Source organism: Chinchilla lanigera, unplaced genomic scaffold (assembly GCF_000276665.1).
Source record: "Chinchilla lanigera isolate Chin_1 unplaced genomic scaffold, ChiLan1.0 scaffold00028, whole genome shotgun sequence".
Taxonomy (NCBI): Eukaryota; Metazoa; Chordata; class Mammalia; order Rodentia; family Chinchillidae; genus Chinchilla; species Chinchilla lanigera.
In genome coordinates this window covers 19,971,744-19,999,730 of record NW_004955429.1, presented here as the reverse complement: position 1 = coordinate 19,999,730, position 27,987 = coordinate 19,971,744, and the positions used below count along the sequence as shown (strand labels likewise).

Sequence of the window (27,987 nt, the reverse complement as noted above, 5' to 3'; positions counted from 1 at the left end):
TTTTGGTCTTTTTGAGACAGTGTCTCGCTATGCAGTTCAGGCTGGCCTTGAACTCACTTTGTAGCCCATGCTGGCCTCGAACTCATAATAATCCTCCTGCCTCAGCCTCCCGAGTGCTGGGATTACAGGCGTGTGCCACTATGCCTGGCGAGAAGTCAAATCTTGAAGGATATGTTCTTGAAGCTTGGATTTTAAATAAACTCCCAACACAGGGCTTAGGTTTCAAATTCTGAGAATTCTCAGCAGCCCAAAATCCATCCCCAACAAGGCCCAGCTGAGCAGGCCTTGGACTTGATTCTCCAGTCCCCAGCCTTGCTCTGGCGCCACTCCCCACAGACAGAGGGCGCTGCATTTCACAGTCTCTGGGTTTCCCCTTCCCCGTGCCTTCTTTTAAACCCCTAGCTCGAGAACGTGCAGTATCTTGTCCAAGCAATACGAAACTGAGACAAGGGCCTCATTTAAACAGCGTTCATCCCCCACCCCCAGCACCTGGAATGGGCTGGAAACTTGCACACCCTCGGTCAATGCTGGCCGAGTTGCTTCCAGACTGCCCCTCCACTTCTTTACATGTCCCCAACCCTGTGGTTCTGGCCAGAAAACTGTGCTGTCCTCCCCAGCAGCACACTGAGAACACAGTCCCTTGCGACGTACGCCACAAGCCCTACACAGGCTTCCACCCATCCTCCAACTTCACTTCCCACACTCGCTAGTCATGGTTGATGAAATGCTGGCTGAACTCTTTTCAGGTCTTAGGAAAGTAGCTATCTTGATCTCTGTAGGCTCATACAATTTAGATAAATTGCCAAAGCTTTGGGATATTAGAAGGATCACATTGTGCGTGCATGCATGTGTGTGTGCATGTGATTAAGAAAGTTCTGATTTCTATTGCTGGGTGCAACAATTCAGAACATGAGCCATCTTGGTTCTATAGGGACATCTGTGTACACCACATATTATCTTTTCCCCAAAATACCCTTTCCACTTTATGACACTCATTTTACATTATCCCCCATACTATTTCTACCAAGCAAGGCCTTCCGTTACATCACCCACCCCACCCGCCCATGTCTTCCTGGCTTCTTCTCTCCCCCTTCACAATGTGTCCCTCCACCCAGCCCTCGCCTTGTTCAGTTCCCTGCGCTCACCCCTGGCTTCCTGGTGCTCTTGGTCTTCTTTCTGCCCCCACAAAACCATGCCAACATCTGTCTCCTGAAAGGCCCTAACAACCCTCGTGAAAAGCCATCTCTTTCTTCTTTATACTTCCAAGCATGAGTATTTAAATTATACAGCAGGACACTCCTTTTCCTTTGGCTTTTAACCATTTCAGTATTATGTGTGGATTTCTCAAAATAGATTGCAAGGCCACCGAAGGTAGGGACTGTGTCTTACAAAAGTTCTCTGGTGCTAAACCATTACTGGGGCCCAGTGTGCATCCATGGATCCAATCCCTATCCTACATATCTGCAGAGTAACATGTGCAAGATAGATCCTTTCGGCTTTAGGTTAAAAATAACTTGTTGTTTGAAAAGTGCAACAGTCCATCCTCTCAGTGGAAGTAGAAGGGGGAGCAATCTGAAGAAGGGAATGAAATTTCAGTATAATTCTTGGGATATAAAATTAAAAGGCCATCTGCCTTTGAAATGTAGCAGATGTGTAATTGATATTCACTGCTCATGTGCCACTTGAATTTTGCAGACATTTAACGTTGTAATTGTTTATGCAGTAAGATTCTAAATACCCTTTGGAGAGCAGCTCATTTTTCTTATAATTCCTATACCCTCCACAGATAAGAACTGCCTCTTACTTAACCAGAGCTTCAAAAGTAGAATTTAAAAATAAAGCTGGCATGGTGCCATTTTGGAGGTTGTAATTAAACAATATTTATAAAAATTCCAGACGATGCACTCTTGACCCAGCGCTCTCCATCAGATTTGTCCTGCAGTAGCTCCCGGCATCTGCATAAAGATGCAGGCACACAAATGCTCACTGTGGGAGGGTTTGTAATTACAAAATATTTAAAACAGCCTCAATGCCCATCAATAAGGGGTTGATTAAAAACACTGTGAGTCATTCAAACAATATAATACTGCCCTGCCTTTGGGAAGAAGGAAGCAGTGCTATAAGAATTGACAAGGACGGGAGGTGCATGTGTGACATGCAGAGAATTTCCAGAAGGATACACAAAAGCCAGAACCCAAGGTGGGAGGCAGACCTCTTCCCATTATGTCTTCCTTTGGATGTAAAATATCTGAACTATAAAAGTATTTTTATTTCTTTAAAAGTTAATGAAATTTAGTTGTCAGAAAATGGTATTATATATGAGGCTTTAGATCCCAGATTGAAATGGCTGAATATCCAGTGAGAGTTTCAAAACACCTCTGCCACAGTGTCTGTCTCTCTACATAGTCATAACAGAAATTAGAATGCTTATAAAAAGCGAATTTTTCCCTTGTTCATGGGTCCGAAGGATTTGGGACCTGTCACCTCTCGGAGTTGGCTGAGTGGTCTGACTGCTATTTCAGAGGTCAGCGTCAGTGATGACGACAGAGATGAAATAAACTCAAATTCTGGACAAAAGCTCTTTATGCAGACTACTTTCACAGATTGACAGGTAGGTCCCCCTAAAAAACACATAAAATAGAGCACTCAACCTGCTCTTCCACGTATAACCCCGTCTATGTCCACACTGACTCGTGGCTGAGCCTGCAGTCACCTCCACAGCAGCCATCGTCCTGTCCTTCCTCCTTTACAGGAGGAGCAGAGAAGGGCCAGTGGCTCTCTCCAGCCTCTAGTGAGGCTGCGGTGGCCTTGCGTATAGCAGAGGGGCCCAGCCACAGAGAGTCATGTGCACTCTAACTGCTTTAAGCAGCAGAGGATTTATTACCAGGTATTAGAAAGTTTAGGGACATGTGGGGAAAACCAGATAGCCAAGCTCACCTCAGGACCATCTGAGATGCCCGTACTGACACTGCGTGGCCATCTCGCACGTGGAGACCAGAAACTGGCATCTCCACAAGAGCTGGTCCAAAAGGACCAAGTGTTTTTGTCACCTTGGTTGCAAGAAAATCCAATCTGCAGCTACTGCTTCAAGTTACCCACTTGTCTCCTCCAAGTCTGGCACTGCTGAGCTTGCAGGGAGGAAGCCAGATCACAGATAGAACTCTGGCTGCAAGAGAGGTAGGGAGATGCATTCTGTAGACCCCCAGTCTCTGTAACTTAGGAAGCAATGGCTTTGTTTGGCCAGTGAAACATGAGAGGAAATGTTCTTTGGAGCCTATGAGACATATCTCTCTCTTTGGTAAAGAAGAGAGAGAGAGATCTCTTTACTGTTCCTCTTCTTTCTGCTTTGGACATGGGTGTGGGAGATATGATGCTTGGAGCTGTGGCAGCTATCTTGGCACCATGAGGGCATGTGTTACGAACATTCCCTCATTCCTACTTTTCGTCTTTTGCCTTCTCTGAGCCTCATGCCTTGAGTCTATATTAATGTTCACAATTTCTACACTCCTAAAATGCCTCCATCCTTTCCTCCTACTCCTCAGGCCGGCATCCAAAGTCTGTCCTCTCAGCCTCCTCCAAGTTCCTTTTCTGTGTGTATCAGTCACTTCCTATTCCTCCTGTACTTGTTGCACCCTGGGTCCTGCATTTACTGTGCTCATAAAGCATCTCACCACAAGGCCACCACTGCCACCCTTTTGCGAATCCAGTAAGTACTTTTTGTCTTTAATTTCTTTAGTCTCTCCACCGCACATGGGTCTTGATGAGTCTTTTTCTTGAAAATCTGCACTGTCTCTTCATCCAAGGCAGTACACTGCCTCCTACACGGCTTTCCTTCCACTCCCGCCTGCCAGTGCCTCACTCCTGGCTCTTGGCTCCTCCCAGGCCACTGTCCAATTGGATCCCATCCCACCTCACTTCCCGCCATCAACTATGGAAGACTCTCAGCGTGAACACTCAGAAATCTCCGCTTCACACCCGCTCACCCGCCATAGCGCCTGCATGAGTCCCGAAGTGAGCATGCGCGTTTGTCCTGTGACAACTGAAGTGAGCATGCGCGTTCGTCCTCTAACAAGTGAGCATGCGCGTTTGTCCTGTGACAACTGAAGTGAGCATGCGTGTTAGCCCTTTGACAACTGTACCGCCCAGTCTCCACCTGCACCTCCACCGGCACACAGCTGGGCGGTCATTCCTGCCTCTCTCCTCAGCCTTGCATGTAAAATCAAAAGGGAACCGACTGCTGACTTCACCTGGCCACGTCCTCCCTGTGTCCCTTCAGCATTTTCCCACGTGCTATCAGCAGAGTGGCCTGACTAAGGCCCAGCGTGGCTGTTCAATTTTTTTGCCTCGAGCGTTTCACACGTCGCCTCTGCTTACAGGCTTGGCAGAGTGTGGCCCCTCTCACCTCTGTCTGCCCGGAGCCTTGCTCCAGCAAGTCCAAACTGCTTGCTTTTCTGAAACGCATCATCACAACTCTGGGGCTCCTTAGTCTTTCTGACACTTAACTGCGTGAAATGCTTCCTCTGCCTCATGCAGTGGTCTGTGCCGTCAAGCTCGGATACCCCCTCTTCCTCGATGCCGTGAGCAGGCGCCAGGCACTGAGATAAGAGCTAAGGCGTCAGTGGTGAAGGAGGCAGAGCTGCTGCTCTTGTGAAACTTGCAACCCACCTTGAGCTCTCTCCCCGCGCTTCTCCTGGGCGGGCCGGGTGACTTCTCTGCGCCCCATCTGCAGACACTGTCGGTCACCTATGCAGCAGCCACACAGCATCCTTCCCTCCTTTAAAGGGAGGCAGAGGGTGCTGAGTCCATCCTGGCCACACTTCCTCAGAGCCAAGCACCGTACTCTTGTTCTAACTTTGCGTCTGGCATCACTTCGGGATCCCAAATGTGTGTTTTGAGTGTCTGTCTTCTGAAAAATCATGCTGGACTATAATTGCTATTGTAACTGTAGTAAGAAGCAGAACTCTTCAAAGATGCCTAGGCCACAAGGGCCCCACCCCTTGGGTGGGGTTGGTGAAGTGATAAAAGGATGAGTCCAGCCCCCTCTCTCGATTTTGCCTTTCTGTTGTCGGCAGTGCAGTGATCCAGCAAGCAGCCCCTGCCAGATCTCCGTGTCTTTATCTTGGACTTCACAGACTTAAGCCATCAGAAAAGAACATGTTTAGGAGAGTCCTTCTCCAGCGTCCTCGGCCTGCACGAGAAAGTGTTCTGAACAGTTGCCGCTGGAGCTGTCTTGTGACCAGGGGCAGGAAGGCAGCCCAAAGACAAAGCCCACAGATGACAGCAGAGCCAAAGATGTAGGAGGGTTGTGCAGAAGGTGGACTCACAGCCGTCGCTGGGACCAGCTCCATCTCTGGCCCTAATATATGAGCTAAAATGTCCTATTTTAAAGCCGGCTGAGCGAGTATTTGTTTAACTTATTAATGGAAGCCAATAGGAGCCAGCTCTATCTCCCACGGCATCTCCTACACTCTCTCCTCCAGGTGCACTGACCTGGCATTCGCCCAGGCCCACTCCATTGCTCAATTTTATGACTCCAGTATCTTCTTACCGAGCTTCCCCCACTCAGGTCCACTGCTTCTCTCAATTCATTTGCCATGTGACCTCCAGAGTGACATTTCTACAGCCTAGCTCTCATCACACCATTCCCTGCATGAAATCGTTGACTGTTCATGGGATTTAAAGTAACATTCACACGTCTTACCATTTATTCGGAAGGTATTTTGTGTCACCCTCAGCTAGGTTTTGGCTTTTTCTCCTGCATTTGTTTTGCCTTCCCTATACCAAAACTGTCACATGGTTGCTAGACATGTGATTCCTTCATTTGCATGTGTGTGTGTTATCCCTCTGCCTGGAGTACCCACAGCCACCTCCACACCTCTACACCCACCGAACTCCTTCAGAACTCACCAGAAACCCTAGCACCATATTAGATGTCCTGCACTATGTGTCTGGGTTCTGTAGCATATTGACTATTTCTTGGCCATAAGATTTCTCTCACTGTGCTGGAATTATTTATTGGAATTATTTGCTGGAATTATTTATTTTCCAACTTAATTCAAAACTTCTGAAGAGCAAGGTCGTATTCACGCATACATCTGAGTATACTCAATGCCTCTGTCTTAGTTACTTCCTCATTGCTGGGAAAAAATACCCAAACCCACGTGTTAAAGGAGGAAAGATTTATTTCAGCTCACAGTTTGTAGAGGTTTCCGTACATAGTCAGCTGGTTCCAAAGCAGGGTAGCATGGCAGAGGGGCATCACAGAGGAGAAACAGTCCATGGCAGGGTAGGCAGGAGGCAGTGAGCAGCAAGCCTTCCTTTCCCTTTTATCCCAAAAGACTACAAGCCTTTTGCTGGGTGCCACCCACACCCAGGGTAGGGCTTCCCATTATCCACACCCAGATCTCTGCTAAACCAATCAATGGACTAAGTGCGACATATCATTAATCCATATTCACACACCCTAGATCCAGCCACCTCTGAAAAGCCTACCTGTGAGCATGAGGCTTTGGGGGAATATCTAGATACAGGCCATAACAGCCTTTGTTTAGCATTCTCTAGAAATGATTTTAAAGGGAAGGAAAGGGAGAAGAGGGAAAGAAGAGGAGGATAAGAAAGACAAGAGGCAGAAGTGGAAAGGGAAGAAATCCAGTATTTATTCCTTTGGAGAGAAAGAAGACGGTCCAAAGAGTTTATTCTCCAAAGAGAATAATCATAGACTTTACTATGAAAGGCCCAGATTACTGACTGCCCTGTCCAGATATGAGTCTGAATTTTTAAGCATTCTTTGCCAGAAAAAGAAAGAACACATAGAAGAGAATGTGCATTTCACAGTCTCTCAGCTTTCTCCTGCCCTTGGTGCTTCATGCCCATGGGTGTGTATTAAGAAGGCTGCCCTCCGCCCCCTCCTTTCCTGCCCCCCTCCCCCCTCCATAATCAAGGCAAATGGAGAGAAAACAAACAGTCATTGCTACAGGTAATGTTAGCATTTCCATTTGCAGCAGCATATGGTGCTAGCTGTAATTGGCTAGCATAAAGCATTCCCGGATGATATTAACGACCAACGAGGTTAATGACCTAAGACTCAGCCTCAGGCCATGCACACATTCTCCCGTTTATTAATCCCTGGGAAACAACCTCAGCCACGTTCATTAGGGCTCAATTATACTGACACTTCTTACAAGGAGCAAAACATTTTAGAGCCAACACCAAGCAATGCCCCTTCTCTTACCTTGACATGCGGGCAATAAAGACACAAAAGAAGTTATTAGTCCAAGTGCCAGGCATGTAAAGGCAGCCATAGTTGCTTTATCAGCTTCATCCATCAAGGGGAACTAAGCCTAGGGCCTTCGAGGTCATGGAACAGGCAAGCCAGCTCTTCCTCAGGACTCACACATGCACACTCTGGGTGTCCCGGAGGACATAAAAGACCGCTAAACTCAAGCGACTCCGGATGTTCAGAGTTTGGATCACAATCTGAAAACTCAAATGGCAAGTCTTTGAAAACACTGACTTCTTCAGCTATCAGCCTACCACTCAATCCATCAGTCAATCAATATGTACGGAACGCTCCTTGTGGGGATAGTCCTCTAGACAGGTTGTGAGGAACACAAAATCAGGTGACATAGATTGAATGCTCATGGTGATGGTTTTGAATGTGTCATGAATACATGGCCACCCTTCATCTAATGGTGGTCAGCCCCCTCCTCTCATCCCACACAGCCTCGGTGACCTGTTTGTAGCCAGGAGACTCGGACACTTGGTTCTGGATCTTGCGCCAGTTTCAGCTGGCAGCCTGAAGGCACCATGTTATGAGGATGCCCCAGGCACGGGGAGAGGCCCTCACCGGTACTGTGGGTCACCTAGCAGCAGCACCCACAGCCAGATGTCAAGCAAAGACACCTCCTGGAGAAAAGTCCAACCCACAGCACTTACATCACCCATCCCTGGGCTCTTTCCGCTACATCTCCAGTGTGCGCCAGAGACAAGCTGTCCCCACCACTCCCCATGGGGCTCCTGCCCATGGACCCAGAGCACCTATCAAGATGTCTGTGGAAGTCCCAAAGTACGGCGTGTGTTCTGTGACAGCATCCGAAGTTGGCACACATGTTCACGCTTTCTCTCTTACACACCTGGAACAGCCACAGGCAGCTGCTCTGCGAAGTGTGCCGAGCTTTCACCTGCATCTTCCTGGCTCGGCCGCACCCTACACAGAGCTGTGGGAAAGCTCAGCCACCTAACAGAACTGCATTCAGCCTGCACCTGGCCAAAAAAGAAAAAAAGAAAGGAGGGAACAAAGGAAGGAAAGAAGAGGGGAAGGGCTCTGAGCCTGCCTCCATGAGACCATGAGGTGCATTCCATGTGAGGAAAATGCCAAAGGCAAGGCAAGACTGATGGGTACAGAGGCTGCCTTTACCGCCCAGCAGCAGGAACTCTTTCTGACCGACGCCCTCTCCGGTGGCCTTGCTCTCTCCTCTCCCCAGCCTCTGAGTGTCACTCCCAGCTCTATTTCACCTCGGCCCGTGTCCAGGCTGCCCATCAGCATCTGTGGGCAAAGCCCCCATAGCCCGGTGGCCCCCACCTGCGGCCCCCAGTGCACTCCTCCAGCTGAGGTTCTCTCTCAGTCCCTGTCCGCATACACGGTGCTTCTATAAACTTGGTCACCAGTGCTCTGCAGTCCTGGCTGGCTCCCTTCAGCAAGGTCCCTGCCCCCATCCACCATGCAGTCCTGAGGGTGTTCCCTCCAGTGTTCCTGTCCCGCCACTACCCAGACTCGTGCAGTGGGCCCTTACCTGGCTCCCCGCCTGGCCTCCCTGGTTCACCCCTCATGTCACCACCAGAGTCAACTTCCCAAGCCCCATGCGCACTGCAGCTTTGCTGCCAAGAACGTGGTCTCCGCTGGGGCTCTAATCCCGTCCTCCTAAAGCATCTGCAGTGCCTTCCCTCATGGGCCCCAACTCTCACAGCCAGGAGGAGCCCTGGTGCTCCTCACCCACCCACGCTGCAGACCCCCACCTCCACCTCCGATCCGCCGCCTCCTCCGCCCATCCCTCCCTTCACACCCCGCCTCCACCTGGTCCCATCCCTGCTGTGACCTCTCCTCGGAAGCCACCCTGTCCCTTACCTGCCCAATCTTCCCTGCCCAATCTTAAGCACTTTTCAAAATGGCCTGAAGTCGTTTCTGAAGCTTTTTTTTATTAGCATATGTTTGCGACACATAACAACTTCAAATTCACCTTGAGGAACTGGTACATGCACATGCCGGGTCTTCATTTCCCCCCTCCCACCCCCACTTCCCCTCTCCCGCCATCCCCAGGCCCCCTCCCATCCCCCAGAGTTTAATCTGCTTCCTACTGTCTCTCTTTTGTTTTGCTCTTTAAATTGCTTAACTTTGGGTTTCACACATTAAAGAAACCATCCCGTGTCTGACCTTCTTCTGTGTCTGACATATTTTGCTTAGCATTGCGGTCTCAAGGTCCATGGATTTTTCTACTGGTGACTCACATGTACCCTTCTTTGTGGTGGGTAGTGTCCCCCAACATGTGCACACTCTGTTGGTTAGATCTTGGGCTCCTGATCCCCTGGGTGTCTTCCTACACATTTCACCACCATGCCCTTGGTGTGAGCCATTCCCTGTGGCATGGTGTCACCTACACGTTTGTGCATTTCTTGTCTCCCTGGCATGATATAAGCTCCAAGGTCATGCTCTACACTCCCTTAAACTTCCTCCCAGGGCCTGGTCTAATAGTAAACTGCCAGGAAGCGAGCAATTGATATACCAAACACTCCTTCCTGCCCCAGGGCCTTTGGCTTGGTTGGAAGCCTCACTCACCCTTGCCGTTGGAACTCCAGCTTGAATGTCACCTCCCCAGAGAAGACTTCCATCACCACCCACTCCATGCTGTCCCCAGGCACCTTCTGTGAGCCACAGTGTTTGATTCACTGGAGGGCACTGACCACCCCTTAACAGTTCTTCTGTTTTCTCAAAGAGTACATAGGTTGACTGCAACAGAAGCCCTCTGTGTCCTGCTCACCCCAAATCCCTCACATTAGAACAGCGTCCGGAAGACGGTCGGGGGGGTTTGAGAAATGTGCTGAGTGAACGGATGAAAGTGCTCTACCTGTGCCAGACACTCACAGTATATTAAGGAAAACAGATGCACACAGCAGGAAATGAAACGGTAGGATGCATGTGCAGGAAGGAAATGAAGGCAGAGTGAGGGGGAGAAATCCAGAGAGTGGAAAGAGCGTGTTTGAATGTGCACAGGCGTGAGCCGGCGGGTTGTTGATGAGGACAGACAAGCAGTTACGCACGGCGTTACGCACAACGCCGCACAGCAAAAGTGCTGGCGGGCCCGTAAGATTCTAACAGGTGGAAAATCCCCGCTGCCTAGTGGCGCTGGAGTCGGAGTGGCTCTAACGCAGTGGCGCCACGCCCTGCTCACATCCTGTGGTCATCTCGGCACACACAACCCGGCTGCAACGCCCGCTGTACAGTTACTTACGATGCCTAACACTTGACAGCGATGCGTCCTGTTACTCCTCACACATTTACTGCACTGTAATTTTTATCTTTTAGAATGAGTGTATTCTTACCTATTTAAAAAATTACTGTAAAGCAGCAGTCTGTGTTCTATGGCAGCCGCTGATACATGGAGGGCTTACCGCATCTCCTGATTGCATCAAGAGGCCCCAAGGAGGCCTGGCAGGGGAGCTCACTAGTACAGGGCTTCCTCAGTGAGTGCAAGGCCCTGGACTCCATCCCAAGACCAGGGAGGAAAGGTACACCGAGTAACTGACTGACACAGTGCAAGTCCAGTCTGTGACATCTGCACAGTGACAGAGTCCAGCAGCATCTCACTCAGCCTGTGCCCCATCACTGAGAGCTACACAGCTGCACTCCACAGTGCTAGAGAGAGAAGGTGGAGGAGCTGCGGAGGGGCTAGTGGGCCGGAGGCTGGGTGAGGAGGCTGAGGCCAGATCGTCAAAGTGACTAAAGTGGAATACGGAAAGCATAAATCCTCTCCATGTAGAATCAGGCATCATTGGAGGATCTAGGTAGAGACCTTAGGCTTTCATGTTATAAATATCCTTCTGGAAAACACGCAGAAGACAGGCGGAGGCTGTACATGTAGCCCAGGTGGGAGAAAGTCTGGGCTCGAACAAAGGCTGGAAGAGGAGTGGGCAGGAGGGGCCAGAACAGGAATTGAGAAAACAGAAGTAGCACAGCTAACCAGACCAGGGGCAGGAGAGCAAGCAAGAGGTCAGAGGTGCATCCCAGGGGACAGGCGCTACCACCCATCAATGGCGTTAAGGCGCGTGGACCAGGGGAAGCCAGGACCTTCTTTGGGAGAGGTTCGTTCAATGTGCCTGTGGGAGAAGCAGGAGGATAAATCTGGCAACCATTTTGGGTTTGTCATCACTGGGAAAGACCCGAACCAAAGACATGATTTGGAAGTCATTACTGTGCAGAAGAGAGTTACGGGGCTGTGCATGACGTCGCTCAAGCCCATGAATTGGATCTACCGTTCTGGAAATTGTTTCTGCGAGATTAAGGTTTTCAATATCCAGGGCTGTAAGCATTCATTACGATGCAAGCTGAGCTGCAAGCCAGGGTTACCTTGACACTGGAATTCAGTCTCCCCACTTGATATGCACCACATGGTCTTAGCCAATCACGCTTCCAGGACCTTTGATTATGACCAGGCTAAATACCATATGTCCCATTAGACTTCACATTCTGGCACAAAGTTCGATGAGAAACTGCTACCTGCAGCCACCGCATATGCTCTCCAAACCCCCGTTAAGTGCCACAAAATAGCCATGCAATTAATTTTTAGCGGAGATGCACTTACAGCCGCCCCATCATGTAGCGGGCCCGAAAGGCATGCATTTTACATTTGCCAGAGAGAACATATTGCTGCCCATATTTTAGGCATCTCCCTTTGGAGGGTATCAAAATTTTGTTAGTCATTTAAGACAGGAATGTAAATTTACACTTGTGCATAACTGGAATGGTTTCCATGACCCTGGGAACATCTGTTTTTTAAAAACCATTGGCTGATTGTCCAGTGGCAGTCCCTCAGTGCCTGGAGACTGGGACACCCAAAGAGAGAGCCGGGTGACTTCTTTTGTGTTTTGTATTGAGTTTGGTTCATGTGGAGTCCAGTGAGTGAGTTCCAGTAGATGAGGATCTCTCATCATTTTAAGATGAAGGGGCAACTACTAATATCTACTGTGTGTTTGCTTTGGGCCAAGAGCTTAATACTTCACTTGCATATAACTAACTGAATTATCCCAAGTCTTATGTGGTAGCTATTACTGTCTCATCTTACAGATGGTGAGATTCGCTCAACCTAGCATAAAATATTCAGACAATTGGGCTTCTCCAACTATATTTATTTTTAGAGAAACTGAACCCATGATTCAGAGTTTGCTGATGTTTTTATCTCCCTGACTAGCTTTGTAGGAGCTCAGCAATGGTATATAAGGTGCAGAGACCTCTGGACATCACTTGTCCTCGCCTTGCAAGCCTCCCCTCTTCTTTTTGATGAAGCAGCTCTTTTCCTTTGGAAGCTCCACGTGATTCAGGTGGGGCACCAGCCAATCACCATGCCTGCTTCCTCCAGGGCCTTTGAATCCAGGGAACCCCAGGGCTGGAATGGAGATGAGTGGGATGCTGCCCTGTTTACAGGTCAGAAGTGGTTCTCTGGAGCCATCATCTCTCATTTAGAGGAGTTGCACGACGGCTCCCGTGCTCCTGCATCCCGTCTGTCCAACTGCGTTGCAAGCTGGCCAGTGACTGGCTCACATGCTTTCTTACGTGATACTCAGCAAATACTGTAGTTAGTGAAAAAGGAAAAAGTCCAAAAGAAGAAAATGGCTGAGGAACAAAGAGTGAATAATGCAATGAGGAAGGTAAAGCTATAGAAGAGCAGGTTACCAACTGGGATCTATTCAAAACAGACCAGGGAGCTAGTCTATTCAAAGGAAGCCCAGGAATCTGAAATCAAATTTTTGGACTGCAAAGAACCAACAAGATGATTTAATTTACATCCTTCCTTCATGACACATCATCACCCACTAATTTCTGTGACCTGTGACTGTGAGCCTTTACGTGTGAAATTTACCCACTATAAAAGAAGGCTCCTGGCCACTTCCTAGAAATACAGTCCAAGAGAGTGGGACCTTGAAAATATGGCCTATCTTTTGGGTGTAAACACAGAAGCAAACAAGACATCTTGAATCAGATTTATGGTGTTACAGCTTGAATCTAGATGTCTATCTAAAGCCTCACATGGTCATAGCTGGGGCTCTTTGGAGCCTGTAGGATGTGGGATGTATAGATATTGATTAAGGGTATAGGTAACAGGAGCCCCACGCTAGGCGTGGGTGGCACCAATCAACAGGCTTACAGCGTAGATGGAATATAAAGGGACAGAAAGAAGGCAGGCTTTTGATACTGCTGGCTGCCTCCTGCCTGCCCTGATAGGGACTGTTTCTACTCTGCGATGCCCCTCTGCCGAGCCTCCCTGCCTTAGAGCCAGCTGACCATGGACTAAAACTTCTACAAACTGTGAGCTAAATAAATTTTCCCTCCTTTAACTTGTGGGTGTCAAGTATTTTGTCTCAGTAGAAAGGAACTGAGACATACGGCATCTTTTTAATGTTACACTTCAACATAGAAAACAGTAGATGATAAGTAGGCAGACAGGATTATTCATTTTGAAACATGGAAGGTGCAGAATGGTCACAGGTAAGGCTCCCTAGAGGGGCTCCTCCAAAGTACTGGAAGGTTCTGGGAGTCTAGTTCTTAAGCTTTGATGTGGTAGGAAGGTAAACACTGGCTTGGCATCAGCGAGCCTAGATTTTCCCCATCAGCTGCAGTTATGTGACCAATGACAGACTCTCACATTCTGATTACCAGATTTTTTCTTTTAAAAAAGTCATAGAGATTAAATGAGATAATGTATGTAAGACACTTTGTTTACAGAAAAGTATAATTTGCATTATTTATTATTTAGCCAACAAATTTGTATAAAAAAACTACTTTAATCTAGCTGTCCCAGACTCAAAGAAATAATCAACAAATCCCTGAGTCCAGCATGCTTCGGTTCTTGACACTTCCCTGAACTCACGTGACTTCAAGAACCAATGCACAGCCTTGAGCGCCCAGCTCTACACCTAGTCTTCCCCAGCTCAAGACTGCCAACAGGGCGGGGAACACGGCAATGCTGTTTTTGCTTCCAAAATTCCTGTGAAGAAGAGGAGGTGGGTTTTTCCTGGGTAGGGCCATCTCCACCACCAGCACCCTCTTTTCTCTCAATCCACACTTTCTGGGTCATTTGTGCGGCTCCACCCTGCCTGGGTGCCGACACCTCCTCCCCAAGCTTCCATTGAAAGAACCAGGGCATTCATCTCCTATCTCGCACCCAGAGATGCTCAGGGCATCTCACAACCCAGCCCCAATTTCTGCCTGGAAAGTTGCCTAGGGACTGTTCAAAGGTCCTTGGCTTTTGTCCAGCAGAACAAATTAGATTCCTATGGGGTGGGACTCCATGGCAGAGTTTGAACAGACCGTAATGATCACCCATTTCACCCAATCATTTGAAATATACTTGTCCTAGCTCAAAAGCCCTGTAGGTGGGAACAAACCCCAGCATTCTAGAAGCAATGCTGCTCATGCGACAGACTGGAGATAAGGACATAACGGTGAATGAAACACTCGAGTTGGCTGTTAAGGAGCTGTGTCCTAGAAAGCATCCCCAGAGACCCTGAACTGTGCTGGCAGAGCTGAAAGGGACCCTAGAAATTAGCACCACCCTCTCACTCAGCAAATGCCACATGCGAAGCACAGAGAGAGCAAGTGAAGTACTCCGGACTATACATTAAGTGGCAGAGCTGGAGTCAGAGCACGGGGCTCTCTGACCCTCCAGACTCTGTGGCCATTTCCAGGACCAAATAAACATGTTCTACCCAGCACCGTTTAGCACGTGCACTCGATCCAACCTGGGCTGCCTCCTTACCCAAGCAAGCGGCACAGCCAGAGGACTCCCCATTTCCCTGCACAGATATGTAGCGCAAAATCAGAGCTGCATCAACTAAGCTGGAACTGAGCTCCCCAAACTGCGCTTTGACGAGCTGTGGATCTGGTAACTATACCAGGTCACTCTCCCCATGAGTAGATGCTCGATAAACACTGTGAACTGACTGATTGATTAATGCACTAATAAGAAATAATGTTTATAACTTCCTTCCTGAACTCACAGCCAAAGCAACTCCACTAAATGGCCTCTTTTCCTCCCTTCTTTTCTCCTTGACTTGCTTATAAATTTTGACACTCATCATGTAACATGTCAGGGAAGCTATTACTTTGGGGGTTACCCTTAAAAAAAAAAAAAAAACACCAAAGTCCATAGAGGAAAATTTCCCTGAACCAAACGTGAACCAGAAAATGTGCACTGACTCATATTACACTCGGTTCTCCAGGGGCTCAGACCTAATGGCCCATTGTAGTGTCAAGAGCTCTTTCCCAGCTTCCGAGAGAGAGGAGAACACAATCCTTTAATCCTGGCAAGAGGTGAGGGTGAGGGAGAGATCCGGGGCAGAGGCCACTGATACGCAGAGGATAAAGTCTGAGCAGGACAGCAACCACGTATCCAGAAGGCTGAGTGTGAGCGCATACAGGAGCAGCTCAGCCTCCCTGCTTATGAATGTTGCGTGGGTACCGAAGATATATATCCTCAGGGCCTTGGAGTAAAAACAGACAGATACCCATGCATAAGGAGAATTCAGTACAGCCAGAGGCAAGCCGGCCTGACTTTCCCTGAAGCTATTTTTATGGAAAACTTCCTTCCTTTATACGAACATACTGCAGGACTAGGTCACGTTAGATAACATGTGTGCACACAGGTGCATGAGTGTGTGCCCGTGTACTTTCACGTGCAGAACCCAGACAGACCTCTGGGCTCCAGCAGTGTCTTGCTCCTAATAGAACTGCATTTTAGGCCCGGCCACCATTGCAAACACTCAGATCCTTGACCAGTCATTTATTTAACCCAAGATAGACAAGGGACAGTGACGTGTCACCAGACAATAGCATGAATGTGGGAAGGAAGATGTGCAGAGCAGTTTCTCCAGAAAATGACTTTCATTCTTTCTAATCCTCTCCCTCAGGGAAATCAGAAGTCAGAGACCCACACAGTCTCAGACCATTCAAATGATTCTGTGGCCCAAATGACATTTTAAGTAACACAACACCAAGATATCTGTCCCTCCTACGGTGACCTGCTCCCCTCCCATTAGGCTGGTTCCCCATAGCTACTCTTCCAAGTGACCATAATAAACTCATCCAGCTCCACACCAAGCTGCACTTTCCTTTTGCAGTAGGAAAACGCAGATCAATACACACAGCAGAAGCACTTAGACTGTTCATAAAACCTCCTGTGCAAATAGTAAGAACATTCCCACGCCAAGCTGACGCAGGCTACTTCCGACGACAGCCTCACCCTGGCCTGAGAGCCACTGGGTGGAGGAAGATAGAGGAACAAAATCACAGCCACAGCGAACCGACCCTAGGTTCAAGCAAAACCCAATCAGGTAACAGGAGAGCGTCGCTGTCCTGTTTGCTTAAAATGCTAGGAGGGACAGGTTTCTTAACATAAAAATCATACAGGGGCGTGAAGGAGGTCAGTGGTTCACACATATATCAGTGTCTGGACAGAGTGACCAGCATCTCCCCGCCAGCTGTAGACAGGAGAGGTGTTTCCTCAGACTCAGTAACCCCAGGGTGTCAAAGGCCACTGTAAATCCCTAGAAGTTCCCCAGGGGAATCTGAGCAGACACGGGGGCACCCGCAAGGAGGATACTAGCCAACCACGCTGCAGGCAGCATTTCCAGTTACCCTGAGAAGAAATCAAACAAACAAATGCGATGCTCCAGCTTTAGATTCAAAAGGCCAACGGGAAAGAACACTGCTCTGGGGGAGGCGCCCAGCGATCTATTTTTGAGGGGTTCCTAGCACCGATCTGCAAGCAGCTCTCTCCAAATAGCCTTCAGCAACAAGTTTCTAAAATGGCAAATCCACGCTTCTTTTGCCTGAGAGTGCTTAGTCATGCTGCCCTCGGACCCAAGAACTCGTTTCCAAAGAGCGTGCCCAGTGAAGCAGAGCGGGGTCTGACATGTCTGCAGCCACTGCGGCGGCAGTTTAGCAGCAGCAGCAGCAGCAGCAGCAGCCCCGGTGCAGCGCAGCGCAGCGCAGGCCGAGGGGCGCCGCCTGGGCCCCACCTCCTCCCACACACTCACCATCAGCAGGCTGAGCGCAGAGTCCGGCACCAGCTGCACAGCCATGGTCTCCAATTCTCATGCACAAACGCTCCCGCCGACTCAGTCTGCCTAGGCATCCACAGCCACCTACAGCACACTGGCTGGAAATTCAGGCTCACGGTGCAAAAGCCTCAAGGTGAAGACAGGCCATGTTTCCGGGGGTGAGCAGGAGGGTGGGGGGCGTTGGAAAGATGGGGTGAATCTGTGCTTAGGGAGAGAGGGAAAAAAAGAAGGAAAATAGGAAGCTGCAGGTTATTTAAAGGTGAGCCCTGCCTGGCTTCTCTAAGATGTACGAACATGGAAACCACATCAAACACAAATGCAGAAGCTTAGAACACGGCATTTTACACTGCTACTTTAGCCTAGGCAACAATGCTTCTTTTAACTGACAATTAGAATAAAACATTCCCTCCTGCAAATACATCACCCAGCCAGCGCAACCCCCCTCCCTGCGTCTCTCAGCAATTCTGCTGCATAAACATGCTGAATGTCACAACCTACCGCTTGCAGTCTGGCCAGAGGCTTCCTCCCTGCAGAAAGGTGTGTCCCTTTTGCAAAATCGAGTGTCTGGGAGGAGACAGTCGAGTCTGACCAGGAGGCACCAGGCAGTCACTGGAGATCAGCAGATGTCCTCACCATCACCAAGGAGAAAGTCACTTGTGAACTGACCTCGTCTGCCTTCCCCAAATCTACTTTTCCTTTCCAGGTAGACCGGCAAGCTCAGTTCCCCCAAAGGGTAACATACTTACAAGGAACATGGAATTCCACTGCCTGTGCTGTTAGCATTCTCAGCTCCCTGCCTGTACCACAACTACGCAGGCAGCACAGACACCCTCTACCTCTCCCTCCCTCCCTCCTCCCTCCCTCCCCCTCTCTTCCCTTCCCTCTCCTCTCTGCACAGGGCTGCCTGGTAGGAATTTTGAGGGATCCTCCCTGGCTCTGGGAGGGAGAGCATAGGAGGCTAACATGTAGGAAGGAAGGGATGCTGCTTAGGACAAAAAGGCAAATTAGCCTTGAAAATCAAATCATGCAGCATTTTCTCTGGAAGATGTCAATAAAGGAAAAAAAAAAAAAAGAAGAAGATGAAGAAGGAAACCTGCTCAATCTTGTTATACGAGTGGCTCAAACAGCTTCCCAGAGTCAAAGATTTAAGAAAATCACAACATCTTTTTTTATGAGTACCGCCAAGTTTGTATCCTCAGGGAGTCCATAATTCCAACTAAAAGTGATGATTACTGATATGTACGTAATATGTTTTTGTGTTTTTTACTGATTTTTTTTTCCTTTACTCACCTGTTACGGTGACTCCAAAAATTATTTGACATTCACTGGACAGTGTAAAATGTAGGAGGAAAGAAGCCAAATTTGTAAATGAGAAACCGGGGGCATAAAACGAATGGCCTTGAAATGTCCCTGTGTACAGGGAGAGCTGCGGCCCCCAGGTGCTTTACACTTTTGAAAGTATTTATTTGATCACCACAGGACCGGCGCAGAAGAAGCTCTAAAAATGTTCACTGCGGGGATGAGAAGATTCCTTTCTCATTGTCTCTCTTGTGGGGACCCAGTGACCTTGCAGGTTGACTCTGTGTTGTGTGCCTGGATTCCAACGCTTTGCCCTCCTGGGACTCTGAGCTATTCCTTGTGACCAGGTACCTAGAGGCTCACAGAGAAGTCTCAGAACTGTGGCCTGGCCCAGAACTTCGAGCAAGTTCCAGACATACTGAGGGCTTCCTAACATTGTTCAAAAGCAATCATTAATATTAGCCTTTTTAAAAGTTACAGTGATTTAAGAAGCACACCCCCACTACTGATTTAAGAAACCTAACCCTAACCAAACTTGCAAGTAGACTTCTGGGTGAATGCAGCAGGTATTTGTGGGAGGCCTACTTTGTACCTCTGCCTCCCTCCAAGGACCTCCTAGTCCATGTGTGAGAGGTATGCAAGCATCCCTTATGACACGAGATGTGACAGATGCTAAAGTGGCTTGGAAACAAATCCTTTGGGTAGCGTGGTAGTGGGAGAGCTTCTTTGACTTTCAAGAACATGGTAGATTTTGAGCTGGAATCTGAGGAATACCAGGGCATCTTTTTATGACTCCTTTTTAATAGTCTCCATGGACTGTATATTCAGAAAATAGAGGAGAAGGGGGCCATTTGGGAGCTATCTCGGGTGGATGTGGCTGGAGGGAACAGCTTCAGGCTGGAGAAGTCAGTTTCCGCGGAATAAGTCACGTTCCCTGCCTCTCTCAGTACTTTGCTTGTGGTTCCTTTTTGCTTGGAAACCCTCGCCCCATTTCTGCGTGAGTGGCAGCCCAGATTGCCTCACAAACAAGGCCTTGCAGCAAGTCTCCTGTGAAGACCGTCTGGAAGGTGTGATCACAGGGCCACAAGAGGACGCTGGGAAGGGATGCAGGGATGGAACAAGAGTGGGCACAAGCTGGTCATGTCCACAGAGCTCAGTAGCGAGGCAGGGCTCTGGCCAGGTGTGGAGGCTCCATTCTTGGGACAGCCCATTGAGGGGAGGACAGAGCAGGAGCTAACGGCCTAGCATTGCCTGTGGCTCTTATAGGTCAAATGGACCGCACCAGAGGTGACCTCCCTATGCTTCAGGACTGTGTTACCTGCACCTCAAGCAGCCATGACAGGCATTATATCTGAGCCCAGAAGTAGAGAGAAAATCTACAGGCTTTGAGAGCCAACTAGAGAGGACCAGAGCACTGGAGTCTTGAGTCTCCTCCCTTGTGTACGTGCTGGAAACCACCCCAAAGCCTGACTGTACTCTGGTAGAGGTGGGGCCAGCTGGCAGCGCTTGGGGCTGAATGACAGTGACAGCAGCCTACCGCGTCTGCTCAGTTCTCAAAGAACCAAGGATCCCAGGGGACACACGGGGCTGGGTAAATCTGGGAAGTATGTAAATCCAGTCTGCTAAAAGGAGTGTGTTTATAGAACTTTCAGTATCAAAAGGTATATGCTTCGGTGAAATGTTTCCTGATATTTCTTATTTGGGCATTCACATTTGCTTTGTTGATACAACTTTTATTTTTTGTTTGTTTGTTTTTTTGGTTTTTCTCCGGTACCGGGAACCGAACTCATGACCTTGCGCTTGCCAGGCAGGCGCTTTGCCGCTGAGCTAAATCCCCAGACCCGATACAACTTTTAAATTAAATGATAGTTATTCCCTGGTCTGTCCTGGAGAGGAACCCCTGGGGTCAGAATCGGCATCGTTCTTCTGCGTTTGCTCCTCCAGCCTAAGTGCCAGGCATGATCAGGAGTCCATGCCCAGCGACATTAAGGTGAGAAATAGTGGAGATGCTAAAGCGTTGAACACAAAGGGAAAGGGTCAGTGACACCCCCCCAAGGGGTCAGGGGAAGGTGGGAGCTTGGGAGGAAAAGGAACGGGCTGACGGAGAGCAGTCAGAGGAGAGCAAGGAGAGCGATCCCGAGTTCTCATGGAGCAACGGACACTGAAGCCAAGCCGCAAGGAATTACAGAGCAGTTGTGGGAAAGAGAATTTACATGAAATAGACCAGGAAATGAGGTCATCAGAAAGCAGGAAATGAGGTGTCCAGATCCTTTGAAGAACCTGAGAGCAAGAAGGATCACAAAAGGTGTGAGGCTCGGCAGTTCTCTCCTCTAAGGAACCAAGTGCCATCCTTGGCTCAGCATATGGTCCAGGAAAGTGCCGTACACAACGCATTTCAGTGAAGCTCCTCCTGAGAGCCCCTCAAAAGAAAGGTAGTTCATTGTCACACCCATCAAAAACCATTACGAAGAGATATGGTACAAAGAGACAAAAAACTTGTCTGTATTTAGTAGGAACTGCGGTTAAGACATCGGCCATGGGCTCATTCACTGCTGCCTGGGTAAACTGCCCACTGTGAGAGATTTTTCTCAGAATTTAGTACCAGGAAAATGTCTGTACTCCTGCGGAGACTTGTATAATGGGGGCCTTGGCCTCTGAATGCCTACTGCACCATTTTAGTCTTGGAAATGTGGATGCCTAGGCTGTCTCTCACTCTATGGTCCAGGGCAAATATGGCAAAGATGATATGAAACTTACAGGACATATTATCGATTACGCCTTCTGTTAAGTCACGTAGAGTAGGCATTCAGTAACTGTTAGTACACATTAGTCCCCCTTCTGTTCCGATAACAACACTCTAATAGCGGTTGGCACATTTGATGGCCGGAATGCCCAAAGCCTAATTTTACTTTCAGTTAAAGCAGATATTATCATAGTTGGCATTATTACTTTCTTCATTTTCCTTGACCTTATTTTTCCTTTTAATGCATACAGCATTACTCTTATTTAATAGGCCTTTTTGTCAATAAGCCATCTGAAATTTGTTTTTGGAAAGAGATAAGACATAAATTATTCTTGAATATATAAACTGCTTTCCAAAAATCTGGCATGCTGTGAAATATTTTTCAGCTATTAAAATGGCAATCGTGAAACTTTTAAGAAATATGGCAAATGACTGAAATGTGTTTATTTGACCATAAATGATACATACATCCTAACCACAGCCATGTAAATATCTGTATTTTAAGAAGAGATAAAGGAACTTCTGCTTGAAGTCCAGGCAGAGTAACAAGGAAGAGAATTACCCTCCCAAATGAGATAAGTGAGACTCATACAAAATGCATGAAAGAGTATTTTCAAGGTGAAAGATATAAATAATAAAAGACAATGATCCATAAGAGGTGAGAAACAAATGAGACGGGTCTGCCCATTGTTCCAGATTCTTGAACTCGGAGTGTTCCCAAGCATGGAACAGAGAGAGGAAGCAGGTGAGGGTCTGTAGAGTCCCTAAGGCAAGGAGGCAGAGCTGAGAGTCGGGAAGACCAAGGCAGACAGCCTCACAAAGCAGAACAGAGGAGAGGAGAAAGGCACAGAAGGAACTTGGGAGACCTTCAAGGGTCCCCTTGAGCATGGAGCTGAGGACCTTATCACCTGGGAAAGCACCCAGAGCCAGCTCTGTGTTTGCATGGTGAGGGTCCACAGTGGTCTGCATGGAAGGGCTTTCAAAGGTGGGGCCTACCAGTCTTGGGTTATTGGTGGCACACCTTCAGAGGGAAAGGTGGGACCCTAGCATGGTATCTGTCTACTTGTACTCTCTCTCTCTCTCTCTCTCTTTCTCTCCCTCCCTCCCTCCTTCTCTCCCTTCTTCCCTCCCCCACCCCCTCCCTCTCTCCAGTTCCTATATGACCTTCTAACAAGATGTGAACTTCCAAAACTGAGAGCTGAATAAGCCCTTCCTTGCTTCATAAGCAGCCGGTGTCAGGCATTTCATTACAGTGATGGAAAGCTGACGTGTACAGCTAGGGAAACACTATATAAAAGGATCAGAAGGAATAGTAACCAGTGTTCACACAGGGCCAGAATGTGCCTGTTCTCACCTGCCAGTCTGCAAAACCTCATAAATCAAAATGCATTAGTAGAATCCTCAGGAGGCTCTTGCTTCTATTGTGAGGAATAAATAGCCATAGATTGATCACCACCCAGAACCTGCCTAAGCAATCTGAGACATAAGACCTAAAAGGATTAAACAGTCTCCACACAACTGAGCTGTACCGCACAACAAGAACATTTACAGAAATGCAAACTATCGTGCATCTGGGAAGGTGAAATGTACAATGTGTGGCAGCTAATAAAAATGACTGGCTATGGAAAGAGGACATGATCAGCAAATTGAAAATACTCCAGGACACAGATGTTCGAGTTAGCAGAAAATAGCATTATAATGGTTATTGTGATTGTATTCAATATGTTCAAAAAATTAGGCAGAGACATAAAAAATACAAAAATTTAAAAACAAAATGAGTATCAGTGAGTTGTGGGACAACTTGAAACAACCCAATGAATATGTAATTAGTGTTCTGAAAAAGAGGGCCACACAGAAAATTCAGTTGAATAGTAACCAGAAATTCCTCAACCTACACATATGCTGAACAAACGCTAAGCTTAGTAAACATGAAGAAAGCAAGCAGCATGACATCATGAACTTTCTCAATACCAGTGATAGAGAGAATATTGTGAAAGTGATGAGAAGACAAACATGAATCACACAAGGGGATAAAAATAAGGGTGATGGTTGGTTTCTCACTGAAATGATGTAAGCAGCATATACTGAAGCAACACTCTTTTTTACAAAACTAAAAACTGTCAATACAGGATTCTATAGACCACAAAAATATATTTCAGAAGTACAATAAAGATTTTCTCTAAACATACAGAAGTTTATAAGAGGCAAACAGATTAGAAAGAAAGCAAAACTTCCCACAAAGAAAAATTCAGGTCCAGATAGCTTTATGGGTGAAGCCTACCAAACATTTAAGGAAGAAATAATATCAAATTTTGTAAATGTTTGAGAACAATGAAAAAGAAAAAAATATTTCTGAATTCACTTGAAAAAAACCCTTGCCAAAATATATAAAAATTTAAACATACACCCACCAAAGAATAAAGCTCAGTATAAGATGCCAATACCTAATTGACCTATAGATTTAATAGACTCCAAATCAATATCCCAACTGACTTTATTGTAGAAAGTGACAAACTGATTATACATTCACATGGAGATGAAAAGAACACAGAAGAGTGAAAATAACTTTGAAAATATTGGAGAACTAACACTGCCTGTATTGGTCAGCGCTTACTACAGGCAGATGTAGAAGAGTGCAAAATGTCTGTCTGTGCACTAGAGACCGGAAGGATCCAGTCGAGGGCTTGGAGTCCCCGGCAATGTTCCATGCAAGTCCGTATCAGGAAGCTGAAGAATCTGAGATGGGAGGCAGAAGGATCTGCGCCAGAAAGGCCCAAGGGCCAGCACAGGACGCTGAAGTGTTTGTGCCTAAAGGCTGAAGGATCTGAGCCAGAAGGCTGAGGGATCTGCAAGGGAAACCAGGAGACGATGTCCAAGATGAAGACAAGGATTGAGGCGCCCCCTAAGGAAGAAAGCAGCCAAAGCTCCTTTGAAGAAAACAACACTGAAACTGCCCCCAAGAAACACCTCCACAACAAAGCTCTTCCAAGGAAGATCAGCTGAAATCCTCCCCTCCCGTTCTCCTTTTATACCATTCAACAACCATCCAACAAGCCTCCTTAGAGTGCTCCACGTCCAGAACCATGCTGACTCAGTTCAGCTGGGCAGTCCCCGCTCAAGTTGAAAATTAGTCAGTTAACCATCTGTTATGGTTTGTGTCTGGACATCCCCCACAAAGCCTCATGCAGTCATGGGGCTGCTTCTAGAGTTTATGATTGATTCATGGTTGTGAGCGCTACACCTGCCCTGGGGTGGGTAGTTTGCATACAATGTAAGGGAGGGAAAGTAGCTGTTTGCAGCCTTTCCTCCCTTTTGTTTTTGTTGATTTGTTGTCTTCCAAGGCCATGAACCGGTGAATGGCTGCCCTCTGTCGTGTGCCACTCTGCCTTGGAGCCAGCTAAGCATGGACTGAAACCTTCACAAACTGTAAGATAAATCTTTCCTTCCTTAATTCTGGGTGTCAGATATTTTGTCTCATCAATAAGAGAAAAGTAACTAAGACACTACCACACTACCTAATTTTAAGATTTATTATAAAATTGTGGTAACCACCAAGGCACAAGGTGGTATTATAAAAATAAGCAAATAACAAAATGGAATTGAGAGTTCAGAAGGAAACCCATATATACAGTGACAATGATTTTTGACAAAGTTACAAAGGCAACACTGTAGAGAAAGGGTAATCTTTTTAATAGATGGGGCTGAAATAATAAGGTATTGATATGCAGAGGCAAGAGCTTTAATCCATACCTTGCAATATATACAAAACTTAACTGAAAATATGTCATAGATCTGTTAAACTAATACAGTCAGAATCATAGATGAAGGACTCTGTGCTATTCTTTATGACGCTGAGCAAAGTCAGAGTTTCTTAGACGGTACACCAAAATTACAAACCATGAAAGAACAATTGAGAAGTTGGACTTCATCAAAATTAAAACTTCTGCTCATTAAAAGATACTGTTAAGAGATGAAAAACATAACCTATAAAATAATAGCAAATAGTTTCAAAGCTTATATACATATAAAGAAAATAACCTAATAAATATGTTCAAAATATCTGAATAAACAGCTCAGCAAAGACTATGTGGCACATAGACACCTGGCAAGGTGTGCAACGTCATGAGACACTAGCCAAAGTGTAAAGTAAGACCGTATGGAGCTACCACAACACGTTACTGGATGAGACCACAATGAAAAATTTCCCCCGTCAAGCAGAGTCAAGCAGCATGTGAAGACCCAGGGGAACAGAAACTGTACTGTACTCACCTTACCCACCTTGGGAAAGACTTCCGGCAATTTCTTAAATGTACCAGCTAACCCAAGTGTCTTGGTTACCTTTCTCTCATTGCTGAGACAAAATACCTGTCACCCAAAATTAAGGAAGGAAAGGTTTATTTAGCTCACGGTCTGTGGAGGTTTCAGTCCATACTCGGCTGGCTCCAAGGGAGAGTGGCACATGGCAGAGGGCAACCATTCATGGTGGGGGAAGACAGCAAAAGAGAGCAAAATAGGGGAGCAGTGGCAAGCAGCTGCTTTCCTTCCCTTACGTTGTCTGCAACCTACCCACCCCAGGGCAGGTGTAGCTCTCACACCCATAATTCCAACACTGGGCCATGGATCAATCATAAACTCTAGAAGCCCACCCCATGACTGCATGAGGCTTTGGGGAGACATCCAGATACAAACCATAACACCAAGATAAATGGAAAATTATATCCACACAGAGATTTGCACATGAGTCTTTACATAGTTTTATTTGCAACTCAAAATGTGAAAACATCCATGGGTGGGTGAAATGCATTCTGTGTGTCCATATAATGAAATCCTATTCAGCAGTAAGAAGAAATAGAGCACTAATACACGTCACAAGACAGACAAACACAAGAACATGTATGCTACATGGAAGAAACCAGAAGGACAAGACCATATCCTGCTTATTCCCTTGATATGAAATGTCGGAAAAGACAAGCGTGTAGAGATAGTTGAGGGCCGCCTGCATCTCCAACAGGAACAGGGAGGGACGGCAAGAGGCACACGCTGCCTTGAGGGTGGTGGTAGGAGCGCTCCAGTGCAGCACAGCTCTGAACAGTTATAAATGAACGGATCGCCCCCTTACAACGGGTGAAATTTATGACATGGAAGGTGCTCCTTTAAAAGCAGCATTTTACCAGCTTTGAATGAATGCTATCAATAGTGAACAACATGGATGAACCTCAAAATAGTTATATTGATTGCAAGGCAAATAAGAAGCAGGACTCCAGTGTAGGACTTCACTTATGTGCAATTCCAAACAGTTCAAACTCATACACAGTGACAGAGGGTAGGACAGGGTTCCAGGGCTGCTGGGGGAAGGGGAGAACGCATGCAAAGGTGGAGGCAAGATACAAGGCAGACTACTGGTTTCTTAGTTTGCAAAAAGGAAGGTTTGCGCTAATATCCTTTGGAGAATTTTTTATGCTCATATTTTGTACTCTGAGTAACTACTTTAAAGATAACAACACTCAGTGTATTAACTGTTGTTATTCTCCTATGATTTTGTCATGAAATTTTGTTTTACTTTTTTTCCATTGAAAAAAGAAGAAACTCAGGTGATGGAGACGTTCACCATCTCGCTGTGGTGAGGGGCTTGTGTGCATACACACGGAGTCAAAATGTCAAAGTCATTGCCACAATGACTTTGCATCAGTTCGACCCCAATAAAGCGTTTTTTCAAAAGTGATATGAATATGGTAATTATGAAAAATAAAATTAGCTGTTAGAATAGTGGGATTCAGAGTGACGTTTTTCACTTCAAATTTTTTAACTTGTCATTGCATTATATTATCAGTAACTAAGTTAACCGTGTTTTTAGAAATAGTTTATTGCTGATAATCAGAGCAACTACTGTGAAGGTAACGGTATGCAATATAACAACCGTTGTTAATTTCCTTTTCCCTTGTTTTGAAGTTCTGTATCGTTTTTATTGTTTTTGCTTATTTTGTTTTTGCCTTTGTTTTTTTGTTTGGGTTGTTTTTTTTTCTATTTAAAAAAAGAGTTTATTGCTTAAATAAAAAGGAAGGCGTGTGCGGGGAGCGGCGAGGCCAAGAGAAGGCGACCCGGCTGCTCCTGCAGTTGGATTCTGAGGCCCAGCAGGAGCCACCGGGCGGGAAGAGGCTTCTGCAGGTCCAGCAGAACCCAGAGGATGCACGCCGTGCAGGAGCTTGCTGCCTGTTCCCCTGGGGTGGAAGCAAGGTGAAAGTGCACCGCGAGCTGGGAAACAGAGGCACAGGCAGACGACTTCTCGGGGGAAGGAGGGACTTGAGTGATCTTCGCTCAGGTACTGACCTCCAAGGAGGTTCTGGCTGTTTCCACTCCCTCTCTCCTGCCTTCACCATGGCAACGGCACGCCCTGCTTGCTGCCCTACAGGAGCTCAGAGGGCTCCGGGGCGCGGGTGCAAGCGGCCCCTGAGCTGTGGTCAGAAACCGCCCTTCGCGCCACCAGCGCTGGGCAGGCCCCTTGGGCGCGCTCTCCACGCTGTTGCAAGTCCTGAACCCGTGCGCTGCAGCCAGCTCCCCGGCAGCCTCTGCCCGCACCTCAGAGGAGGACCCGCTCAGGAAGCTTCTGCCAAGCCTCG

The 27,987-nt window shown here is 47.3% G+C and overlaps 1 protein-coding gene across 1 annotated transcript in view; it reads right to left on the bottom strand.

Annotated features, from left to right (window-relative positions):
• Frmd4a (FERM domain containing 4A) overlaps positions 1-18,132 on the bottom strand; it is a gene marked incomplete at its 3' end in the record, with an annotated part of 571,102 nt that extends 552,970 nt beyond the window's left edge. The window contains 2 exon segments of the mRNA XM_013515429.1: positions 17,305-17,527; positions 17,827-18,132. Coding sequence (XP_013370883.1) covers positions 17,305-17,349 — 45 coding nt within the window.
• Between the last annotated feature and the right edge of the window lie 9,855 nt (positions 18,133-27,987).